The sequence below is a fragment of the Pleuronectes platessa genome, chromosome 2, assembly GCF_947347685.1.
Source record: "Pleuronectes platessa chromosome 2, fPlePla1.1, whole genome shotgun sequence".
Lineage (NCBI taxonomy): Eukaryota > Metazoa > Chordata > Actinopteri > Pleuronectiformes > Pleuronectidae > Pleuronectes > Pleuronectes platessa.
In genome coordinates, this window is record NC_070627.1 from 9,750,053 (window position 1) to 9,772,795 (window position 22,743).

At 41.5% G+C, this 22,743-nt stretch overlaps 2 protein-coding genes across 3 annotated transcripts; one reads left to right on the top strand and one right to left on the bottom strand.

Annotated features, from left to right (window-relative positions):
* The first annotated feature begins 140 nt into the window (after positions 1-140).
* mars1 (methionyl-tRNA synthetase 1) lies at positions 141-16,849 on the top strand. Its single transcript, XM_053437540.1, has 21 exons — positions 141-369; positions 1,916-2,006; positions 2,365-2,443; positions 2,628-2,759; positions 3,488-3,563; positions 3,823-4,007; positions 4,683-4,792; positions 4,898-5,014; positions 5,613-5,816; positions 7,271-7,472; positions 7,893-7,967; positions 8,056-8,226; positions 8,685-8,780; positions 10,665-10,782; positions 10,985-11,198; positions 12,387-12,518; positions 12,805-12,909; positions 13,445-13,640; positions 14,364-14,435; positions 15,037-15,177; positions 15,765-16,849. The coding sequence occupies exons 1-21, from the start codon at positions 267-269 to the stop codon at positions 15,912-15,914; spliced, it is 2,769 nt and encodes a 922-aa protein (XP_053293515.1). The 5' UTR covers positions 141-266; the 3' UTR covers positions 15,915-16,849.
* On the bottom strand, positions 16,465-20,782 carry ddit3 (DNA-damage-inducible transcript 3). 2 transcript variants are annotated; one of them, XM_053437553.1, is made up of 4 exons: positions 20,604-20,782; positions 19,133-19,194; positions 18,427-18,635; positions 16,465-18,235 (listed from the first exon to the last, which is right to left on the bottom strand). In XM_053437553.1, the coding sequence occupies exons 3-4, from the start codon at positions 18,580-18,582 to the stop codon at positions 17,453-17,455; spliced, it is 939 nt and encodes a 312-aa protein (XP_053293528.1). In that variant the 5' UTR covers positions 18,583-18,635; positions 19,133-19,194; positions 20,604-20,782; the 3' UTR covers positions 16,465-17,452. The 2 variants fall into 2 exon arrangements, with proteins under 2 accessions (XP_053293528.1, XP_053293519.1); XM_053437544.1 differs by having other exon boundaries at positions 18,382-18,635.
* Between the last annotated feature and the right edge of the window lie 1,961 nt (positions 20,783-22,743).

The window sequence follows — 22,743 nt, forward strand, 5'->3', positions numbered from 1 at the left end:
AGATAAAATGAGGCGCCACCACCGAGCGGTGAATTTCCTCTCCGGGGAAATGCCTCCTGGTAGTTGTAGTTCTTCAACCGGACGGCTTGCGTTTCTTCGAACGACGCTGGCACCCGCCGCAAAACTACAAATCTGCCATTTGTAAAATAGCCGGCGTCGCTTGCATCAGCTCGCGTGGGAAAGTTACCTTCGACAGTCGCGAGCCTGGTTTTTTAAAGTAAAGAATAAATACCGCCAGCGTTAAAGTCAAACAGCAACACAGTCTAATGAAGCTGTTTTTAAGCGAAGGCAACCCGCACTGCCTGAAGGTGTTAGCGGCTCTGCAGGTGACCGGGGTTCCGTGTGACGTCCAGTATGTCAGCCACGAGGGTAAGACAGCGGGGATAGCTCTCTGTTCATCTGTGTTCCTCTGTGAACAGCTGCTGACGCGTAGCTAAAGGCTACACCCTTGTGTATATATACAGATTTCGGCTTTAACTGACAGCTGATGATTTGTGTTAGCCAGCTAGCTGTCAACAGCCTGTCAGTGTCACGATGAATGGAACGAAACCTGCATCTGCTTTGTGTTGTTTTGTTTTGACAGCGTTCGTCTGTACAGCATCACACAGCCATGTTTGTGTTGGGCTTAGACTCGTGTGTTCAGCTTCTGCAGTGTATCACTAGTAAAGATGTCAGCTGTCTTGGTTTCATTCTACACTAATACCTGTGATTGTGTTGTAGAGGTAGAACAAATCTCTGTGGACTAATCCAATTCAAAAATGATCTGCCACTCACTATATATACATCGGAAACACTGCATTTAAACACTTCCGGTTTGATTACAAGTTAATAATGTTAATTTAAAATCTAAAGTTATTGTGTTTAATTGGTCTGTCAATGGCTGTAGGAAAAATACAACGTTTTATGAACCTGCCGGCTTGTTTTGGTTCCACATCTGATCTGACACACCATGTGGACAGGGTTATTTCTGACAGTCACATCAGCTTGCACCCAAGAACAAACCTTGGTAGACAATTAAAGGCCTGAACACATATTTAGAACAAACATAATGCTGCATATTTACAGTTCAAGAAAACAGAACGCCTAACACAATGTTGGCTTTGTGACTCTGCCCATTGAAACCATGTTGTGGACTGTATTACCTGAGACTAAAAGTAAAACCCGGCCGGTATTGATTTAAATTGGGATTGGATCCAGGATTAAAAAAAAAAAAAAAATTTGTAATTTAAAATTCCGAAAGGGCATTTTTCAGCATCTTCGCCTGGGAATAATTATGCCAAATTTGTTGAATCATGCAAGTCTCATTACTTGATGAGTGAATGGCTGTCTTTTATCATTCATCCATTGTTTGTTTGTTTTTTTACACAAAGTCTGCTATATTTCACATTTATTAAATCCCTGACTTGCCATAACACCAGTAAGTTGAACCATCAAAGTAAAGACATCTATTCAAAATGTAATCAGAATCTCCTCGTAGGCTCATCTGCCATACCTTCGGAAAAACTCCGGATTAAATGATCAAAGCCTTGACCTTTAGTCTGACCTTTGTGACCATTCAGATGACTTTGCTGATAAGTATTGCGCCGGAGAATTCGATCGCCGGATTATCCTTGACGCATTTGAGGAGTGTTGTTATTACTTCTCTTAAAAGATGTGTTGTTGAATTTGAAATTCAATATCGGCTCTGAATGTTTTATAATAAGACCGTGTACTGCTATAGATGTAGATTATTCTTGTTTCTCTCTCTAAAGAAAAAAACATTAGAGAAAGGATTTAGCAGCCGGATAAAGAATCAAGTATAACCAGTCTAACGTGTCATCAAACAAGCAGCCGGCAATGATAATCTTCTCTGCTGTTGTGTATTTTATTCAGAATGATCAACAAACACATGATCTCTTTCTTTTTCATTTTTCAGAGACAGTGGTGCCCTTTCTTACCCGTCCAACTCTGCCAGCCCTCCTCCTGCCCAGTGGATTGCACCTTTTCAGCTCTAACGCCATCTGCCAGTCAGTAGACTCTCACACACAGTCCTTCCCTCTTATTACTGAACACCAATTAGTCATGAATGTAGAGCCGGTTAGTAACTGCCCCTGTATAACCTTCCATATGTTTAACACAATATTTCACTTACCTCAATTTGTACCTAGTCTTATTTGGATTGATCCCAAATATCTGACAATGTATTGACATAACTGATTAATTGATGCTGTAAAATTAGGCCAACAACAGTAATGGAATGTAACAACCTTATTAATAATGTCTTAAAGCTTGTTGCAGTCGACTCTAGTGGCACACTGAAACTAACCCAGGAAGATGGAGCACTAATATTGCATATAACTGTATTTGATGTGTGTGTCACCTCAGATACCTCTATGAAGTAAAAGGACAAGAATCCACTGACCTTTGCAACCAGTGGCTGGAATGGGAAGCCACAGATCTCCAGGTAAACAACATAAAAAAATCAGACCTTCCTTTGCTTGAAAGTCCTCGTGCTATTTTTAGTTCATGCTTTGTACAGTCTTTTTACAGACTCTGCTTACAATTTATCCCATTTTATTTGGTTTACAGCTTGATTCAACGTCTCTTGATCATTTCTAATTAACCTCTGTTGTGTCTTATTCATGCAGCCTGCACTGCTTCAGGCTCTTCACATGGCAGTGCTGCAAGGGAAGGCTTCAGAAGTGTCTCAGGTTCTCCAGGCGCCCCTAAACTACTTGGACCAGGGCTTGACTAAGGGAAACACGCCATATTTAACAGGGGTACGGTATCAACGTCTCCTGTTCAGCAGTTTTATTTCTTATTTTCCAGTCTCCATTTAGCTGCCATTTAATTTATTACTACATGTAGAAGATAAACACAAACATTCTAATTCAAAGCATTTTCCGTCTATATAATATATACGTCAAAAGTTCACCCTGTCTCTTAGGAAGCTCAGCTGGGTTTAACTGAGACACTGAACATCATGCTCCTTTGGCAACATTTCTTTTTCTCTTCTTCTCCGCAGCTGATGCTGACATAGTAATGCTTTTTTAAGTTAAAAACGATTCATCTGGAGAGGGGGTCCCATGTGGTACAGATGTGTGTGTCTGTGTGAGGGGGTCAATACTGTTGTATTTTCAGCCCCTGGGGCAACAAGTCCTCTGCCTCTGTCATATATTTCATGTGTACAGAATTTTTTTTTATTACATATCTTGGTGATGAGGATGCCTCGGGGAACCGTGTGTTATGTTAAAGAAAACTTGGAAGCAGGCAGTGAGCCAATTGCAGCAGTTTGTATTTAGACTCGAGCGCAAAGCATTTTCAAATGGAAATAGTCTTTCTCACATTTTTTTCTGTAAGTAGAAAATCACAAGAGGTCGCATGGATCACTCTTCTGCATCGTTTGTTCTGTACATTTAACATGCATACAGATTCATTTCTTGACTGGACACATAGCAATTTTAGGAACATTGGGTTTTAAATGTTAATTTAACTGTGCTTTGTTTAGGAAGCTGTCTCTGTTGCTGATGTTGTTTTGTGGGCTGCGCTCTACCCTCTTTTATCTGACTCGTCACTCGCACTGGGTAAGTAGTAATAAAATACGAAATTCTTAGTTGTTGGTCATAGCTAAATGGTCCATCCAGTGACTAATTGACTCCCTTTAAGAGTACAACAAAATATTTTAATTCCCTAAATTTATTTTCTTTTGTCCTCTTCTTACCCTTTTCATTTATTTAATCATCACATGTTGTAGATTGTCCTTCTCTGTGATCTAAAGATCCTTACTGCAATCCTTAAAATGTCTCCCCTTCCTTTTCTCTGGTTCTCTTTTACTTCATACAGGTGAACGCAAGTCTTTGAAGGCCTGGTTTGACCGAATGGCTGCGATGCACGGCTGCCAGTCTGCTGCTCAGAAAGTGCTGCAGGGGAAAGGCCTGCAGGGCATGAAGAGCTACATGCAGAGGCAGCCTGCCCGTCAGAGCAACCAGTGCAGAGACGCACAGCCATGCAATAGCAGCCCTGCTGAGGTACCTGCTTGATCATCAGGATGACTGTTAGATCTAAAGCTTTCTCTCAGCACAAAAAGTCTTCATTTGGGTTCATGCCTCAGGAAACCCTGTCAGGGTTCCAAGAAAATATCCTGTAACTTTTTGTTTTTTTTTTCTTCAAGGTGTAGCTGCACAAACAAAACATCTTACCAGACGTGTATTGTCACACGTCCTTACTGCCCTATAGTTATAGAATAAAGATTTAACATAACATAACAATTCACCCTATTGAAGTAAGTAAGGCTCTCTCAAGACGGATCATGGCTCTTTAAAAGCTATATTAACACCTACATTAGGGTTCAGAACATGCAGTATGTTTAGGTTACATCACTATTTCTTTATCCTCCTCTCTCTGTCTTGTTTGAACATGGGAGGATTTGAACAGGTGTTCATCAAAATGTAGCATCAGGAGTTATGGCTCCCTGTCAGGAGGTTTTAGGAGGCGTGATCTCAGATGCATGGGCGTCAGGAGGGCAAGTGGGAGCTGGGATTGATGGGGCATGTACAACAAAATTACAATCATGAATGTACCTTTTTTTTTTTTATATACTTACATTTGGGTAAAATAACTGCTTGTGGAGATTACCAGCCTAACACGTTAACTTCAGTGTGATGTCCTTTAAGCGTGTTCTCTTTCTCTGCATATGTGTTTAGTGTGAAGAGGTAGAACGTGTTGTTTCTGAAGAGGAGATCGAGGCTGCTGCTCTCACCTGGAGCACTGGTTTGAAAGACAGCCCAAAGGTTACGGAAAGACAACACCCCATGTCAGTAAAGAACAAGTCTCATTTCCCAACTAAATATTAAGCAGATACCAACACCCTGTTAAGATCCTGGTTCAGGAGCAGATTCAAATGTTTTTGTCCTCTCAGTCTGCCACAGGAGGGCAAACGAAACATCCTGTTGGCCAGTGCCTTGCCTTATGTCAACAATGTCCCCCACCTGGGTAACATCATTGGTTGTGTCCTCAGCGCTGACGTCTTCTCCAGGTAGGATGTTCTGTCTTTTTTTCTACATAGGTGCGTGAAAAAATACTGATAATCATAAAGAAGAATTCAACCAATGTATCAAAAGTATTTTTGTATTCATAAACACAAAAACATACAGGTAGATAGATAGATAGATGGATACTTTATTAATCCCGTGGGAAATTTAGATCATCCAGTAGCTTGTACACTTAAGCACATCTACGACATACATACATAAATCACATACGGAGAACATATTTACAGATACAGGAATGGAATGCAATGATGTGATTGTGTCAGTGTCCAGTAGGAAAGTGTTCTGTGCTGCTGGAGTGGATAGTACAATAAAATATACATATATATATAAAAACAACAGAAAAAAAAAATATATATAAGAATATGTAGTGGTAAGGGTGTATGGATTGTTGTAATGGATTGCACAGTCTTTTGAATTGTACAATGAAACCTGTCCATCATTTTTCATCTCACCTATTCACATCTTTTTCATCCTCATGCTCCTTCATTTGTTTTTTTCCATTTCCTTATTTTTCTTTTCCACACCTGTCCCTTTGCGCATTCATCCCTGTGTCTTACCTCTCGTCCCACTGTCTTCCTCAAGGTACGCTCGTCTGCGCGGCTGGAACTCGCTCTACGTGTGTGGCACGGACGAGTACGGCACAGCGACGGAGAACAAGGCCAGAGAGGAGGGCCTGACACCGCAGCAGATCTGCGACAAGTACCATGCTGTTCACGCCGACATTTACAAGTGGTTCCAGATTGACTTTGACTTTTTCGGCAGAACCACCACTGAGAAGCAGACAGAGTAAGTAAGGGCAGGGGAAGGAGGCTGTGTCGGCCTGTTCAGGGTCAACACCGGAGGGGAAATGGAATCTGCTGATTTGTGAGAAATTCAAGATTATTCTTTAAGAATCTAACAAAACTCAAGACAAATACTAAACACAAAGGTCTCCTGTATTAATCAGGAGTTAATTTCACGATCCTGGTCCTAACATGTTTTTTTGTGGTATGAAAGCACAAACCTTTTTCCATACAGTTACTATTCAAAATTACATAACATAGGATTACTATAATCTTAGCTGTAGATACTGGTGTGGACGTCTAGCCTTTGCGACCATAAATTCTGCTTCACTTAATCTTAGAGATTATCAAGGATGATTGTGGAATGTAGGTTATTGCTTACTATTCAGAGGTTTACCAAAAAAAGGAAAGAAATCCTATTAAATTACATTTGTCCTATGCGTCAGCAGCAGCAGGATGCATGACGTGTTTGGGTCGTCTGTCTCGCTCTTGTATGATATCTTAGTAACACCTGGAGTTTCTTAAAGGTCACTGTGACCTTAAGATACACTTACACATGATACTCACCACAACTCAATCATTCATACGCTTATTACAACAAAATATGCTTAATACCTTCTATTAATACCTTCTATTAAAAGGTATTAAGTCTAGACAGCCATAAATGTAAACTGCAACATGACAGATTGTTTGAGACATAAAACCACAAGGTGGTAATTCCAGTTATTCTGTTATCAATTATAATGTGTAACACTTGGCACTTATGAATTAGTCAAATATTGGTATAACATGTGGATAAACCAATGGATGTGTGCGAAGCCTGCATTTTATTTTCATAGTTTTGTAATGTAGCCTATTTGTTCAAGAAATCGCTTTCAAATTCTCATGGGAGAATGGGAAACAAAATACTGTCACTTTTCTTAAGTGAAAATTAGATTTAAAATCCCTGAGTTTGTTTTTTCTGTGAGTCAAATATAAAAGGCCAAAGCACCATGTTCTTTGAAAATTGAAAACAGCCCACAGATTAAATACCTGACTCAATTCAAGTACTTAGGATGTAAGGTCTTCCCTTTTAGATTCACCAACTCCCAAGCAAAGATTACCGTCAGCTTAGCTTTTTTTGTACCATTTTACTTCATATTTTTCTTCTTTAATCAATAACAAACTCCTCCATTCGTCTCCTTTTTGAAGTATCTTGCTCTGTTTTCTGTATTACCATATAGACCCAGAAAGTTTACATCATTTTCTTGCTGACGAGAGCAGGAGCAGTGAGTTTTGAGTTGGAAGGCGAAACTGGGGTCAGGTTTCAATGACTTATTATTTTCCACATAAGACAAGTGTCACGGTGTTTTTCGCCCCTTTAACACCAAGCATAATAGACAAATTGCATCATGGGCACAGCCCCAGAAGCATTTTTGAACCATCTTGTTTCTCTGTGTTTTTTTTTTTTTTATGAAGGATTGCTCAGGATATATTCTGGCGACTCCACAAGAACGGGTTCATGTTGGAAGACACGGTGGAGCAACTGCGTTGTGAGAAGTGTCTGCGCTTTCTGGCCGACCGCTTCGTAGAAGGCATTTGTCCTCACTGCAGCTACCCAGAAGCCCGCGGTGATCAGTGTGACAAGTGCGGGCGGCTCATAAATGCAGTGGAGCTCGGGGTACGTTTGGAGGAACGGATGGAACAAAGTGAATGTGAAGGGCAAAATGAGGATTGTCATTATCAGTCCCTTGTTATTATTGTCACTGATTACTATTAGGAAAATTATTGAGATAGATACTGGAATATAATTAAACTGTAAATCTATAAATTAAGGGAAATGTCATATCCTATTATTTGGAGAATGGTGTCTAGGATGCTACCTGCACCTTATATACATGCTATAGATAAGTCATTTTGTTCTACAGTTTTTCTCCTCCAGTACAACAGCTTTCAATTTACTGTTTATTGAGCACAATAGCTGCAGTGTAACTCCTGAAATAGTTTGTACTTCCATGAAAGAAATTAGTTTTTCCTCTAAATTGTAAATCCATCTGGTGACATTCAGCCTAATCAGTCTTCTGCTTGTTGCCCCCTTCAGGAACCCCAGTGTAAGGTCTGCAGCCAGACTCCAGTCGTCCGCTCCTCCAAACATCTTTTCCTTGACCTGCCAAAGGTTTGTTTCTCACTCTGCATTGTAATGTTGTTACTTTTCCATTCGCCACTTTAGAACTAGTAAGTTGATTTCTCCTCCTTTCGTGCAGCTGGAGGCTCAGCTGGAGCAGTGGCTGGACAAGTCGATGAGCACCGGAGACTGGACGCAGAACGCCAAAAAGATCACTCGCTCCTGGCTGAGAGATGGACTCAAACCTCGCTGCATCAGCAGAGACCTGAAGTGGGGAACCCAAGTACCTCACCCCGACTTTAAAGACAAGGTATGACATGCAGATGAAAAGCAAAACATAATGTTTCCCATTACAGATGTTGCTGTATGATTGTTCTGGTTTTGTTTGGTATCCCTGCAGGCAGTGGAAAAGATGTTCACCCCACTTTAATGAAACATAATAAAGCTGTATTACCTGCTGAGAGGATAATGAATGTACACACAATATATATAAGGTCATGGTTCCTAATTAAATATTGACTGTGCACTGTTTGCTGCAGTGACTGCTGCGCTCTCTAATTGTTCACTGGTTCCTCACTGAGTTTTTCTGGGTGTTGCATGTCTAGATTTGTTTGCACACGGATCATTTCTTGTAGGTGACACTTCCGACACATTATCTCAGATAGTAATTTAGGTTTTCCTCATTCGTCATCATCTTTTTGTGTTATACAGTTTCATTCATGTCATCCAGATTTATTTATTTGCTTTTTACTTGTTGTGTTTCTGCAGGTCTTCTACGTGTGGTTTGATGCACCGATTGGTTACATGTCCATTACCGCCAACTACACCGACCAATGGGAGAAGTGGTGGAAGAATCCTAGTCAGGTACCACATCCCAGCCCACACCCACAATACCAGTGTTAATTTTGGCAGCTATTTTTGATTTAGTCTTAGTCTTAGTCTTTTGACGAAAATGCATATTAGTTTTAGTCACATTTAGTAATTTTTATCCTTCTTAGTTTTAGTCTAGTTTTAATCGACGAAAACGAATTACATTTTAGTCTAGTTTTAGTCACATTTAGTTGCCACATTAAACTCCTTTTCTTCCATTCTCAAGCCCAGGGACCCTGTGTTGTGTCTGAAACTGCAAAATAGCCTAGCTTGCAGTACTTAGGTTGTCCATTAGATATCCCTCCTAGCATAGGTCTATAGCAGGGGTCGGCAACCTTTATTTTCAAAAGAGTAATTTTGCCCCCTCTTCCCCCAAATAAAATTTGTCTGGAGCCGCAAAACATATTTGATAACAAAGCTAATAAAGTTTAATATAAAGTTATACTATACTAAACTATAGTTTGTTGCATTTACGAAATTATAGAACGACAATAAAGAAAACTCTTGACATTTTATTGCTATTTGTACCTGTTACAACAAAAGAAAACACAGAACACTTATGAAGAGAAGAAAATACACAGGCAAGTGTAGGCCTACTTTGAAATAAATTAAACACAGAACTTTGTAGGGCTATTTGAATAAGAAGTACCCTATTTGAAATAAATAAAAACATATAGCTGCAGCCTAATAGCTTAAAAATATATATTTAGTTTTAAATGTGAAAGCAAAAAGTGAGAGCAGGTCAGGCTGGAGGCGGACACAGAAACTGAAGCTCGGTACAAACCACCTGCAGCTTCTGCTCTGATCAAGAAGCTGCTGCGCTGATCTCTGATCAGCTGAGACCAGAGAAACTCTGTGTTTTCACTGTTTCCACTGTTAAGAAGCAGCTTCACATGGACGAGCTCAGATCTTGTGTCTCTGAGCGAGTGAGCGGGCGGGGGCGGAGCCTCGGCACCGGTGCGCTATCTGGGGCGCACACACACACACACACACACACAGACACACAGACACACTCACTCGCCCGCTCCTGATACTTCATGACTGCCTGATACGATGATGTTTAAATAAATTATTGTGACCAACATTTTCGTCTCATCTCGTCTCGTCAACGAAAGTTAAAACAGATTTAGTCATAGTTTTTATTTTCAAAGAATCGTTTTCGTTACGTCTTCGTCTTCGTCATGGAAAAAAGATCGTTAACGAATATTTTTCGTCATCGTTTTGGTCAACGAAATTAACACTGCACAATACAAAGGATTCATGAGCCATCCTGAAGCTCCTGAAAATCCTTTCCTTTTGTTATTGAATACAATGTAATATTCAGTTCCAGACACAGTAGAATGGGTTAATAACGATATAGTGTGTGTCGGTGTAACAGTTCTTCTAGATTCCTCCCCTCTGAGATAACACTCAGCAAACTTCTGTTGGTTTCCCTGGTTTTACTTGTTCGTGATGCTGTTGTCAGCCTCACTTAGAAAAGTTGATCTAATTGACATTTTGTATGTGCATGTGAATTTCATTTTTAAAGGTTTCACACCACTCCCCACACATACAGTAATACGTGACAAGCTGGAATAGTGATAGTGAGCTACTTATCACTTGGCTTGGCTTCATTTAACTGCAGCTTGATTAAAAAAGACTTAGAATCTAACAAGCTCTAACATATCTTCTACACTCTCACTGACTCATCTCATGTCTCTCCATCTAAAAGCCCAGGATTGAGCTTGTGTGTGTGTGTGGGGTGGCCTGTGCTTGCAGAGTGAGTGAGAGAGAGATGGGGGTTGGGGAGAGCTGATAAGTCCTCTTTGAACTGGATGATCTCATGATGATCTAATATGATGTCATCCTCACAGCGCAATGTCCTATCCCTGCCAACAGGTGGAGCTGTATAACTTCATGGCCAAAGACAACGTGCCGTTCCACAGTGTAGTATTCCCCTGCTCCCTACTGGGAGCTCAAGACAACTACACTCTGGTGAACCACCTCGTTGCCACCGGTAATCACGTAATATCACTCACTGATCAGCAGTTTATTAATACTTCTGATTTCATATTTGGATTCACAACTCATTTTAAAAATATATAATGGCACATTCATCCTGTTTTACGCTTATGCAACACAGCCATTATGAATTATCACTTTAAAACTGGAGATTAGAGTTCAGCTCTGACAGTGACTTATGCTCTTATTCCCCACAGAGTATCTGAATTACGAGGACACTAAGTTCTCCAAGAGTCGTGGCACCGGCGTGTTTGGAGACATGGCTAAAGACACGGGCATCCCATCCGACGTGTGGCGCTTCTATCTGCTGTTTGTGCGTCCAGAGGGACAGGACTCCGCCTTCTCCTGGGCCGACATGGCTCTGAAGAACAACTCCGAGCTGCTCAACAACTTGGGCAACTTCATCAACAGGTTGGTGACAGAATAATGTCAATTCCATCACAGTCACCAGTAAACAATTGAAATAAAATGTTGCTCGCATTTCGTACAGTAATGCAGCGAAACTTTGATCCAGTCCAATGAATAAGTTCTCAGATTGTTGTGCTAATTGAGAAAATTAAGTTGGAGCCGTAACTATTACAAGAGGTTCACCCTAGTTTTCTACATTTGTTTGGGATGGTGTAATTTAGCCCCAATTCCATTGCCTCAAATGATTTTTAAAAGATCAGGGTTAAATCCCACATCAAAGATGTTTCTCAGCAGCTTTTTTTCAAACTACCTTGATCTTCAGAATTGGTCTCGGGCAGCAACGTTGATGCTTAATTGGTTCAAAAATATCTTGTAGATTGCATCCACCCTAAGGTGTTGGAGGTAGAAAGTATTCTGCTTCAGAAAAGAAACTCTGTCCTCGCCTGGATCCAGTCGCTAAATCCCCGAACTACCTTGTTAGTGACAGTTTGTCCATTTCTCAAATTCATAAACGATCCTGGCATTTGTTGTTCCAGCTAATTGTTGTCAAGTCATAACCTTTTACTCACAATTTCACCAATAATGAGCTTGACTTACTTTGACAAAAAATGGTAGAACCTTACTTCATTGATTAGGATAATTCAGTCATTGTATAGAATATTTGAAGGATTATGTTCTTTATTTTCCTGAGGATGAAAAAAGAAATGCATAAAAAGACAAAAAAAAAGGTCACACAAGGTTTACACTCACATCAAAATCACAGTTTGACAATTTAACATGCACGTCAAAGCATTTTGATCTGACGAACCTTCCATAGAGAAAAACTGCTAGTTGCATCAGACATGACAAAAACTTTCAAGCTACAAATGTGGTTCTGATGTACACACACTCATTTCAAAGATGGCTCCAGACGCAGCTACAACGTATGGATGATGAAGGAGCTGTGAGGAGGCTCAACGCAGTACACTGTTGCGGTAGTTTTCTTGCAGAGCACTGAATTACATTTGGCATCAAAACGTAGTATTTCTAATCAATTAGGAAGTCAAGCAGCATGCCCTTCTCTCATCTCCCTCCTACTCTGTTTCTCCTGCTGCCTTCTTCTCACAGCTCACACATCTTCTCCCAAAAATCCCCCCCCTTTTTAATCTGTCTCAATCAAACCCCTTCAATCGCTCTCCCTCTCTCCTCCAGAGCCGGCATGTTTGTCACTAAGTTCTTTGAGGGCTGTGTGCCTGCGATGGAGCTGCAGCAGGAAGATAAGAAGCTGCTGGCCCTGGTGAACTGGGAGCTGCAGCAGTACATCCAGCTCATGGACAAAGTCAAGTAAGAGCGGTGGAGTCACACGCCTGTCAGAAGCAATGTCAATGTATTGATTTAGTTTGATATACTTTCAATGGGTTTTAAACCCATTAAAATGATCAAAGATATATATTACAGCCCAAGTTTTAAAATCTCTAAAATGTATCCCGACAGTAAAGGTAAAACAGTAGATATCCCATATTTGGACTTGTAGTCAGTTACAGTGGACTCTGTAGGATGTCTTGTGCTTTGCAAAACTCCCATAAATCAATGGTGCACGTTGTCATGCTTTGATCAAATGTTCCCCCAGAATCCGTGATGGTCTCAAACACATCATGAACATCTCTCGCCATGGCAACCAGTACATTCAGCTCAATGAACCCTGGAAGAAGATCAAGGGAGGAGACACAGACAGGTGAGATGGACTCGAGGTGCAAACTCGGCCTCATGTCGATGGATTTCAGTTTGGATATGCGTGTAAATAGATTTTATCGATTACATACTTTTTTTTCAAATGTACCTTCTTTTTTTTTTATACTTTAGTTTTTATTGAGTTTTTAGCACATCTCAACTACACATAGTAAGATCAACTTGCAGATGTTAATTCAGTGCAGATAAAACAAACATACAGTAATGAACAAACAATTATAACAAAAACAAACAAAAATGGAGCCTGTGGGAAAACTTGGTGTAGATAAAAAGATGAAATACATACTTATGTAAAGATTAAGCGCAGCTCAAGTAGCTGCCTTACACTGGAATGTAAACAGACTGTGAGCCAGTGTCTCAAATGTACTTTCATGTAAAATTACAACTTAAATGCAAAGGCTGAATTCAATTTTTAGTAAAGATAATTATTTGTGTGTGCAACCGATGAGAAAACCAGTAATGATAGCATACGTATGATGGTGCAACTCACTGACTGACGTTTCTCTGATTATCCTCTCCAGGCAGCGTGCGGGCACGGTCACTGGCGTCTCGGTGAATATCGCCTGCTTGCTGTCAGTGATGGTGTTACCTTACATGCCAACAGTGAGCCAAACCATCAGGGATCAGCTCAACGCCCCTCAGTGTGGCCTCCACACCATGTTCCAAGGCGCTGGCACCTTTGTCTGTTCCCTGAGAGCGGGCCACCGCATCGGCACCGTGAGTACGACCCGAGAAACTGAACACACACAGTCCATACATGTCCAAATGTCTAGTGTGTGGACGCTGGGTGATACAATGAGGATGCAACAATCTGTCAATGTTTCAGTCCTCTGGAGGACATTGTAGTCGTGTGAACACACACACACACACACACACACACACACACACACACACACACACACACACACACACACACACACACACACACACACACACACACACACACATACACACACACACACACACACACACACACACACACACACACACACACACACACACGCTGAAGAATAAATAGCCTAGACTCTGTGTCTTGGCCCCAGCCTTCGAACACCAGGTTTCTCTCAGGCCACTTGTCCCTTCAGGCCTAATTGTGGTGGCCGGCGTCTGCAGGTGGCTGCCGACGCTGCATTCAGTCTCCAAGGTGATTGTGATTCGTGACCGCGACAGGACTACACAATGCACACAACCTCCCTGATGAACCACACCCTGGATCATCAGTGTAGTCCTGTGTTAGAAAGTGGCAATCTTGATCAAAAACTACATTTCCGTCTACTTACTTGCATAAGCCTATTGGTTCAAAGATGAGCACAGAGCCTCCCGGTTGAATCCTACAGTTACGCTCGCCCAGGGCTGGGTCCAAAATTGTAATTTTTTATTTTATTGTGCAAATACATTTTTTACTTTATTTTAACTTTTTATTCCCCGTTTTATTCCCAGGTCAGTCCGTTGTTCCAGAAACTGGAGGCGGACCAGATTGACGTTTTGAAGAAGAAATTTGGTGGACAGCAGGTATTTGATGTTCATGATGCCTAATGGTCTGTGTATGAGTTCAGTCAGGTCCTGTGGTAATATAGGTTGACTATTTATGAATAATGAAATAAGAAAGAATTGATAAATCACAGCTGTGCTCGAGCCGCTGTCTGACTTAGGAATAAGAATTTGTCCTTGATTTGCGTGTCTGCATTTTGAAGCACAATACAAAAAAACACACAAAAAATTTGCAAATTGTGTAACGAGCATCCGTCATATAGATTAAGAATAATCCCTCTCTAAACCCTCTGCTCAATTGCTGCCTGCAGCCTGAAGATGAACCACCTCAAAAAAAGGTATTGAGCGGTATTTGTTTGTGAGCACACTGGTGCTGTTGTGTAACCCGCACGCCGCCACTAACACCAGCAGCTCATCTAATGTCCTCGTATTTTTTTACATTTTTACACGTGTGTCTTGTGTGACTTATTGTCCATTCAAACATCGTGACTCATAAAGCCCTGTTGACATTTTGAGTGATGAGTGTTATTGTCTGGAATGAGGTAAGTCATCTGTAGAAATAATAACCATCAAATCGCCTCCGATTCAAGCATCCTCTCGTGTGTGCTGCCTTCTCCCTCAGACGACAGCTCAGAGCGCTGCCAGCTCGCAGCCGGCCGCCGTGCCAGCTCCTCCTGCTGCTGCTGCTGCTGAGGGGACGACGACGGTGAGCCGAGCGGACCCAGAGAAAGCCAAGCTGCTCACTCAGGCTGTGGCTGAGCAGGTGAGATCGCTGGCTGGTGCCAACACATCAATTCTCACTTCAGTCATTTTAGACTCAGGATCTGTTATTAGCAAAAGATCCGGATTTCATTTAAACGATTTTAAATTCCGTGAATTGTTTTTAAATCCTTATTCGTATTAGCGGCTGACAAAGCCGACCCGGTCGTCCGTGATAAACGGAAAAGTTCCTAAAAAAAAATCTAATCCTGCACGCAACAAACTATCGGCCACATAAATAAACGGCTAATTTCCTGAGTTACATTTTATAATTTAGAATAAGGTTCTAATTGGAAATCTATCCTGTAATGCAAGGAATTAGTCATTAATCAAAATTGTTTTATTTACAAATTAGTAATCTTTCAATTTTACAACTTTCTGCAGCGCGTCCAATGTTAAAAACCTCCATATTTCTAAACTCAGACAGAAGCGACTAATTACAAACGGACAAGCGGCTGCATTTGTTCATTCTTGACTATCTGACAAGGACGCTACCAATCGCTGTTTGTTTCCTTCAAAGCTGAGATATTTAAATCAAATCATATTTTGGTGTGAGACACTAATTTAACCCGGTCATTGTTTCCATCACAGGGAGAAAAGGTGCGAGCGCTCAAAGCCCAGAAGGCGGAGAAGTCTGCGATCACAGCAGAAGTGGGCAAACTGTTGGACCTTAAGAAACAGCTGGCTGTGGCTGAGGGGAAGAACCCTGAGCCTGCACCTCAGAAGAGCAAGAAGAAGTGAGACAGACACAAAGGGAAAGAGAATGAAAGAGGTTCGGCAGAGGAAGGGAAGAGTAGAATGGTTTGAGGTATGATGGTGGAGAGCGGGAACAAGATGTACACCAAGAGAGAGATGAGGGTATTAGCTTACGGCAAAGCCGTGACAGGATCTGAGACAATGTGGTATTGGCACTGAGGACTAATGAAATGCTGGATAGGCCGACGGGGAAATGAAAACACACAAAGAGGGAGTCAAATGAATACAGCTACAGAATGGAGGGATTTTTCCAAATCCCTACACCAAAAGAAACTGATTTTATACTCTCCCTGTGATAGAGTCAGCATACGATATTAGCATTGGAAGGTGTGTTGCGCATTTAAAGATGTTTTTTATATCCTCTGGAATTTTTTTCTTTGTTATTTACCACAAATACCCTTTTTAGATCCAGAAAATAAAAGAGTTGAATCTGAAAATTGTCTGTACTTCTCCAATTTCTCAATTACGGCTTTACATCATTTCCCCCAAAGACACAGTTTAATCACAAGACAAATAATTTTACATGACACAAAAATGTCATATTGTTTTTTTATTGTAAAATTGGGATTACAATGATGGATAAAATAAAAAGGTACAGTATTCGATGCCATCGGTGATAAAAGCATGCATATTATTTTACTACTAACAGTTAATGTGAGTACAACGATAAAATAACCGTGGACATGTTGGCATATTACAGTACAAGCCATTACAGTACAATTGTGTATATATATTACAGCATTGTATAAAAATAGTAACTCAAGGTAAAAGGATTTAATAATTCTCCCACAAAATTGCCATATTGATAGAAAAAGGTCGGTTTAGAAAGTATCGCTGGGTCCTACTTGCTTTATCTAAATACACAGTTCCACGTACAAACAAGCCATGGGTTATAAAAGTAAGAAAGGGTGTAAATTCTCTTTCCACAAAAATATTTCTCTCACACTGCTCTGGGCACTTTCATACTTTTCCTGAGCTCCGAAAACTCTCCACAAATTGGGGCAAATAATCTCTACCAGCCAGATTGCAGCCCTTAAAGTAGGAGTTACCATTTATTGCAAAATGGTGGGAACAGATGACAATGAAATGCGCTCTCTGAATTTAAGTTCCTTTTCTGTCCAACGTACAAATCATCAAAAGCTCACGACCGTTATTTCTACCATCCTGAGTGATGAAATTCTCTTCAACACGACAAACATTCGTCAGAACCACTGTAGGATTTGAGCTGCCTGTTCTTCCTCTTCCATTAAACGTGCTGTGTCTTTATTTGCCGCAATGCTGCTGCAGCTGTTTCTCTCTGTGCCTTCTCTTGACTTTCATCACTTTCCTCCTTCTTGACATCTCTACCCCTCCGTAATTCTAAAAAACCTTCTCTTATAAATGATATCTTTGGTTTCCATCCTATTCCTGTCTAAAAGAGGCATTTTCGTGACCACCGCTTTACACCTTTTCCCACCACTGATTCTAAATCTGCAGGCCCTGTCATCTTTCATTCCTGTCTTCCATCCTGTCTACTTTCATCCTCATTTCCTGGTGTTGACCAATCTCTCTATCAGGGCTCTACGTGTCCTCTGTACCTCCTCGCCCAGCCTGTCAATCTCCGCTTTCAAGCGCTCATTCTGGTCCGTGAGCTCCGTCACCTTCCTCTCGTTCTCGTGCTCTCTTTCTTTGCGACTCTTTTTGGCAGACGTGTAAGATGAGGATGTGCGCTGTGTGGAGGAGGCGAAAGAGGACAAGGCACCGTTGGCCCTCTCGCTGGTGGTCCTCTTGCGTTTTCCCAGGCGGGAGGACGGGTAGACGGAAGGAGAAGACTCGGGTGAGGAGGGAGAAGAGCCATTTTGAGATGGCGACTGTGAGGCAGAGGAGGAGCAGGACGGGGAATCGGGGACACAGGGCAGTTCCTCCTCACTGGCTGAGGGAGATGCAGGCTGGACATTATTAGCCTGGTGGTGTTGATGGTGGTGGTAATAATAGCCACTGCTGATCCCCACTCCGCTCGTATCCACCATTCCCACTCCTCCTTCACTCAGCAACTCAAAGAACTCTGGAGGCAGCAGGTCACCGCCGCCTCCTCCTCCTGCCGAGCTATCTCCACTCCTCCCGCTCTCAGCCTCGCCCCGCCGCTCCTCTGCAACAGCTGGACTCATGCAGGAGGAGGAAGAGGAGGATGATGAGGTGTTATGCAGAGGCTGGGTGCTGTGGATCTCCTCTGTTGCCCTCTGGACACCTTCGCCCCACGTCTGGCTTCCGTCCGTCAGCCATGTCAGAGAACAACTCTCCAGAACATCCAGGAACTCCGGCTCTTTCTGTAAACACGAAGCGCAAAAGTCAACACCTGATAAAAACTTGTCCAATATTGAAGTTCAAGTGAATTTCAAATCATCTCGTAGGTGAAAATATTTTTTTTGCAAAATGTTTAAAAACTAAATCCCTAATGAAAATACACACTCACACTCATTGAGGGCGTGAAAGCCATTTTCCTCTTCAAGCTACTGACCTCGGTGCATGTGGGGGCACGTGCCAGTTTTGCCCCTCCCGTGTCGGAGCCCAGAATATCCTGCAGGTCCTCATACCACGCCTCCAACTCTGCACCACACAGCGGCCCCACGCCAGGGGGGTACGGCGGGGGCAGGTGAAGCCATTCGGCAGTCATCTCGCCAATCAGTCGCAACGCACAGATACTCGGCCACACGGTTCACACTGGACCTGGAGGGGCGGGGCGAAGGGGGGGGGCGGCCGGCACACACAGGATGGTTGGGAAAAACAAAGATGAAGGGAAGAGGGCAGAGCAAACTCCTGTTAGTCGAGTGACACCTCATAACTCCGCCTCCATTCAGTATAAGTAGTCAGTGCTCGGCGAAGAGTTGAGTTGTGGTTCGGAGGCACCAGTGATGAAGGACGTGTGCGTATCGTTACTGAGGTTATTGCAGGAAGCATTTATCTTTATAATTATTTACTTCATGGTAAAACAAAGCAGAACATAGTTAAATCCACTTGACTGATGGAATAACAGTGACACTGAGTGAGTCGATGACTGTACTGCATGTAAACTGTTGACAGGATGAGGAATTCGAAATTTTCTAAATGTGTATGAAAAAACTCAACTTCCAGGACGGTTCATGTTGAAATGAATGAACCGATTAAATGTCATGAATAACAAACATGCAGCATTCACAATGTCAAATAATAGAAGACAGGTTTACCTTTGGAAAGTCTCTGTTTATCAAGTATGCCAATATGTTGGAGATAGCTTGTCCCAACTATTCTGAAAGGGGGGGAAAAAGGGATTTGATAAATTAGCCATAATAATTTTAAAAAAATCTGAAACCTGAATTTTGCTGAGATTTCAAAATAAAATGATGATTTGCACAAAAACAGAGCAGGCTGGATTTTAAAACAAAGAGGCAACTCAAATTAAACATATAGCTGCTTCGGGGAGCAACAGAAAATGTAATAATTAAAGACCAATAAAATGTCAATAATTGTTAAAGCGATCCAATAAGGAGATGCTGTCACTTCATTCTTGTAAACAAAGACCGAGATGATCTCCACTGCGCCCCCTGCTTTCCTCGATCCTCAATACACGTTGGGATCGATAAACAAGAGGTTAAAAAAAATAAGGGATGAATAAATCCTGACAATGAAGAATGAAATGAGGTCTGACAGTCCAACCTGCTCGTTCTGTTCATGCTTTGAATCCATTTCACACACATTAAATTCACGATGAACAATTATAATTTATTATATCCTAATTATTCTGGACAAAGCTTGAGGCGAACATTGTAAATCAAAGTCACATGTGTGATGATGGCAGGAAGTCAAACTACATTTTTACACGGATGTATTTAACTGTGTTATAAAGAAGTAAAAATATTTATAAAATTCTCTTAAACTTGCTGTTAAATGTTAAAATCCCACAAACTAAACGAGCAGACAGAAGCTTAAATTAAAATGTGCATATTGAAATGTACAGATTTTGTATTTCCTCTGGTAATTGTGTGATATTTAAAAGATTTGTTTTATTCTTTAAAAACGAGTCAACATGTCCAGTCACAGCCAAGACAGTTATGTCATGGAAATGTGAGTCCAGCTGGAGGAGGACAGGGCGAAACAAAAGGAAACGACACAGTCAAAATAACAACGGGATTAATAGAGAAGGAAAAACTAAATCATTGTATTTTAGAAATCAACTAATTTAGCGTTTGACGTTTATTATGAAGCGACGTGAACGGAGGAATTTAAAAAGCCGTCCGGCTTCAGCCCCGACAACAACTGTCAGTGTCATTCACTCGAGAAGACTCACAACTCTGATGACATTTTAATTCAATGACACTCGGAGATTTAACAAAAGCAGCGCGAGCTTTTAAAAAAACTAAAATATTAACTTGGCGAGTTTAACAAAATAAAATAACTTGGAAGCTCGAGCCCGTACGAGATGAACAACTTCGCAGACAACACGCAACAAAAAACACAACTCCGGTGAGAGTGTTTGATTTAAAAAAACAACCGTGAATCAAAAAAAAAAATGTCATTGAGATATTTGACTGAATAAAAACACGCTCGTCCCTTTTTCCTCTCTCCTGTTTGTTTGTTCACTTCCCAGATCCGAGCTCGTAAATCCGAGGACCGGGCGGAACCCGCCCCGCAACAAAGTCCACAAACACAGCCACTCACCCTTTTCCGTTTATTCGCTCGCCGTCTCGACTGTCTCGAACTCGAATGTGGGTAGTTTAGTAAAAAATGTCGATAGCTCATGTTAACCATTGTTCAGTCTGTACGGCTGAATGTGATTCTTCGGAAACTCCCGGCGGTGTTTATAAGGAGGGAGCGGCCAACCGAACTATGCGAGGGAAAGGGGGGAGGGGGGCGGAGTCGACACAACCGAACCCGCTGCGAGGTGACAAACGACGTCGCGGGCGTCCAATCAGCAGCGTGGAGCCGAGTTGTTCTCCTTGGCGACATCCAATAGGCTGCTCGGAACCGGGGGGAGGAGGCGGGTGCTGGCGGCGCGGCGTCGGCCCGCTGCCTGTCTCCTCTCGTATAGTTTGTGCGAGCAGCAGCTGTGATGCAGGCATGAGGCGGCCAGGACGAATTTGGGGCGTATGGGAGTCACATGAAAGGAATGATGCAACGCTTGGCAACCGATTTCTAGCCGGGGATAACTCCAGCGGAATCAGAGCATGTTTTATTAAACAGCGTTGGCTCCGGCGAAAATCTAAAAATATACATATATGCACGGACGCATCGCTCATGTCGAAGAATTGTTTGTTTCCGGAGCACAAAGGCTGAAGCGATTTACTGGCCAAAGTAAAATGTGTACATATATATATAAATAAATAATTGTACACATGTTCATTGATTTGTAAATATATATATTTTTTTAATTTAATTTAATTAAATGTGTTGTTTTCTCCTGAGTCTGAATTACAGGCAGCACCTGACTTCACACACCTCCTGTATACCACATGACCACCAGGGGGGGGTCATCAATAACAACAATCATGATGATATCTACAATAAGAGTAATATTCAATATAATAATGATAACAATGGCCGTATCAAAGTGCGACCGATCCACCACCATGTTGTGTTACTGTAGGTCAGATTATACTTAATGTATTTCCGGTGTTATTTTGTAAAAAATGCCACACACTTACGGCACGCGCATCACAGCGGTGTCGCATTCTCTCAGAGCGCGCGCTCTGTGGCAGCTCCGCGAGACGCGTGAAGAGGGCGCGCGAGCCGGTGGAGCGCGCGTGCGTGTGCGTCTCGGATGGGTGGGATCCAACAACACATTGCCCCCCCTCCCCTCCCCACCTTAACTCTCATCCCTTTCTTCCTCGTGTCCGGTTTTATTGTGAATGATGAAATTCAGCACATTTCTTCATTAGTTCGCCATAAAAACTCGCAGGTGATTTTTTTATTGTTTTCATTTCATCAGTTCCGGTTTAATTGTCTCTTCTCTCTGAAACATCAGCTCATAGCACGAGGTGGAGCCTCACAAAAACAACACGGACACATCACAGCAAAACAATCCTTTCTACGGTATTTAAGAATAGATGCCAGCTGATAAATATAGCTATATATATATATATATATATATATATATATATATATATTATGAACCTATATATTTAATTGAAATATGAGTTTAAAATGGCAATATTTAAATAATTCAACTTTTTATTCCCCAGTCTCACATTTGCTGATACACACGTATGACAAACTTTATTAACTGTTTAGAAGGCTCTTATTTAAATGAAAGCCTGCAACACTTTAGATCAATAAATATATTTTTCTATTGTTTATTCCTTAGTGCCTTTTGGTCAGCCCTTGCTTTTATGTGTGTGTGTGCGTATACAGTGGGGGGGGGGGGGGGGGGGGGTGATGTGAAGCTCTTTGTGTTACATTTTGTTTATATGAAAAGTGCTGTATAAACAAAGTCATTATCACCATAAACTAACCACTGTTTACAGACACATATTAAAGACAGTTCCTTAATGAAATGTAAGTCAGAAGCTGAACTTGGATAATATCACATTCACTTATACAAACTGCCTGTTAAAGGTTATATTGCCATAAATTCACTATTCCAGCACATTCTCAGTGTTATAATTTAATTTATTGTTTAATGACACAATATATCCGATAAAAGATCATACACACACAATCAAAGTCGTTATTAAACAATATAAAGTGATGTAACATGAGATTTAAAGCACTCGGGTTCAGCAAGGTCAAAGTCTCATAGATGAAAGGAGACATGTTCTCCTGTGAAATAAAATTGTTTTTATTGATAGTTACTATTATTGTT

Bases quoted from the DNA above. Each gene is read 5' to 3' on its own strand.
- mars1 (XM_053437540.1), top strand. From the start codon at position 267: ATGAAGCTGTTTTTAAGCGAAGGCAACCCGCACTGCCTGAAGGTGTTA. The intron at 2,444-2,627 runs GTAAACAACATA...TTATTCATGCAG, and splicing joins GGGAAGCCACAGATCTCCAG to CCTGCACTGCTTCAGGCTCT. The intron at 8,227-8,684 runs GTATGACATGCA...GTGTTTCTGCAG, and splicing joins ACCCCGACTTTAAAGACAAG to GTCTTCTACGTGTGGTTTGA.
- ddit3 (XM_053437544.1), bottom strand. From the start codon at position 18,582: ATGACTGCCGAATGGCTTCACCTGCCCCCGCCGTACCCCCCTGGCGTG. The intron at 18,236-18,381 runs GTGAGTGTGTAT...TCGTGTTTACAG, and splicing joins CTTTCACGCCCTCAATGAGT to AAAGAGCCGGAGTTCCTGGA.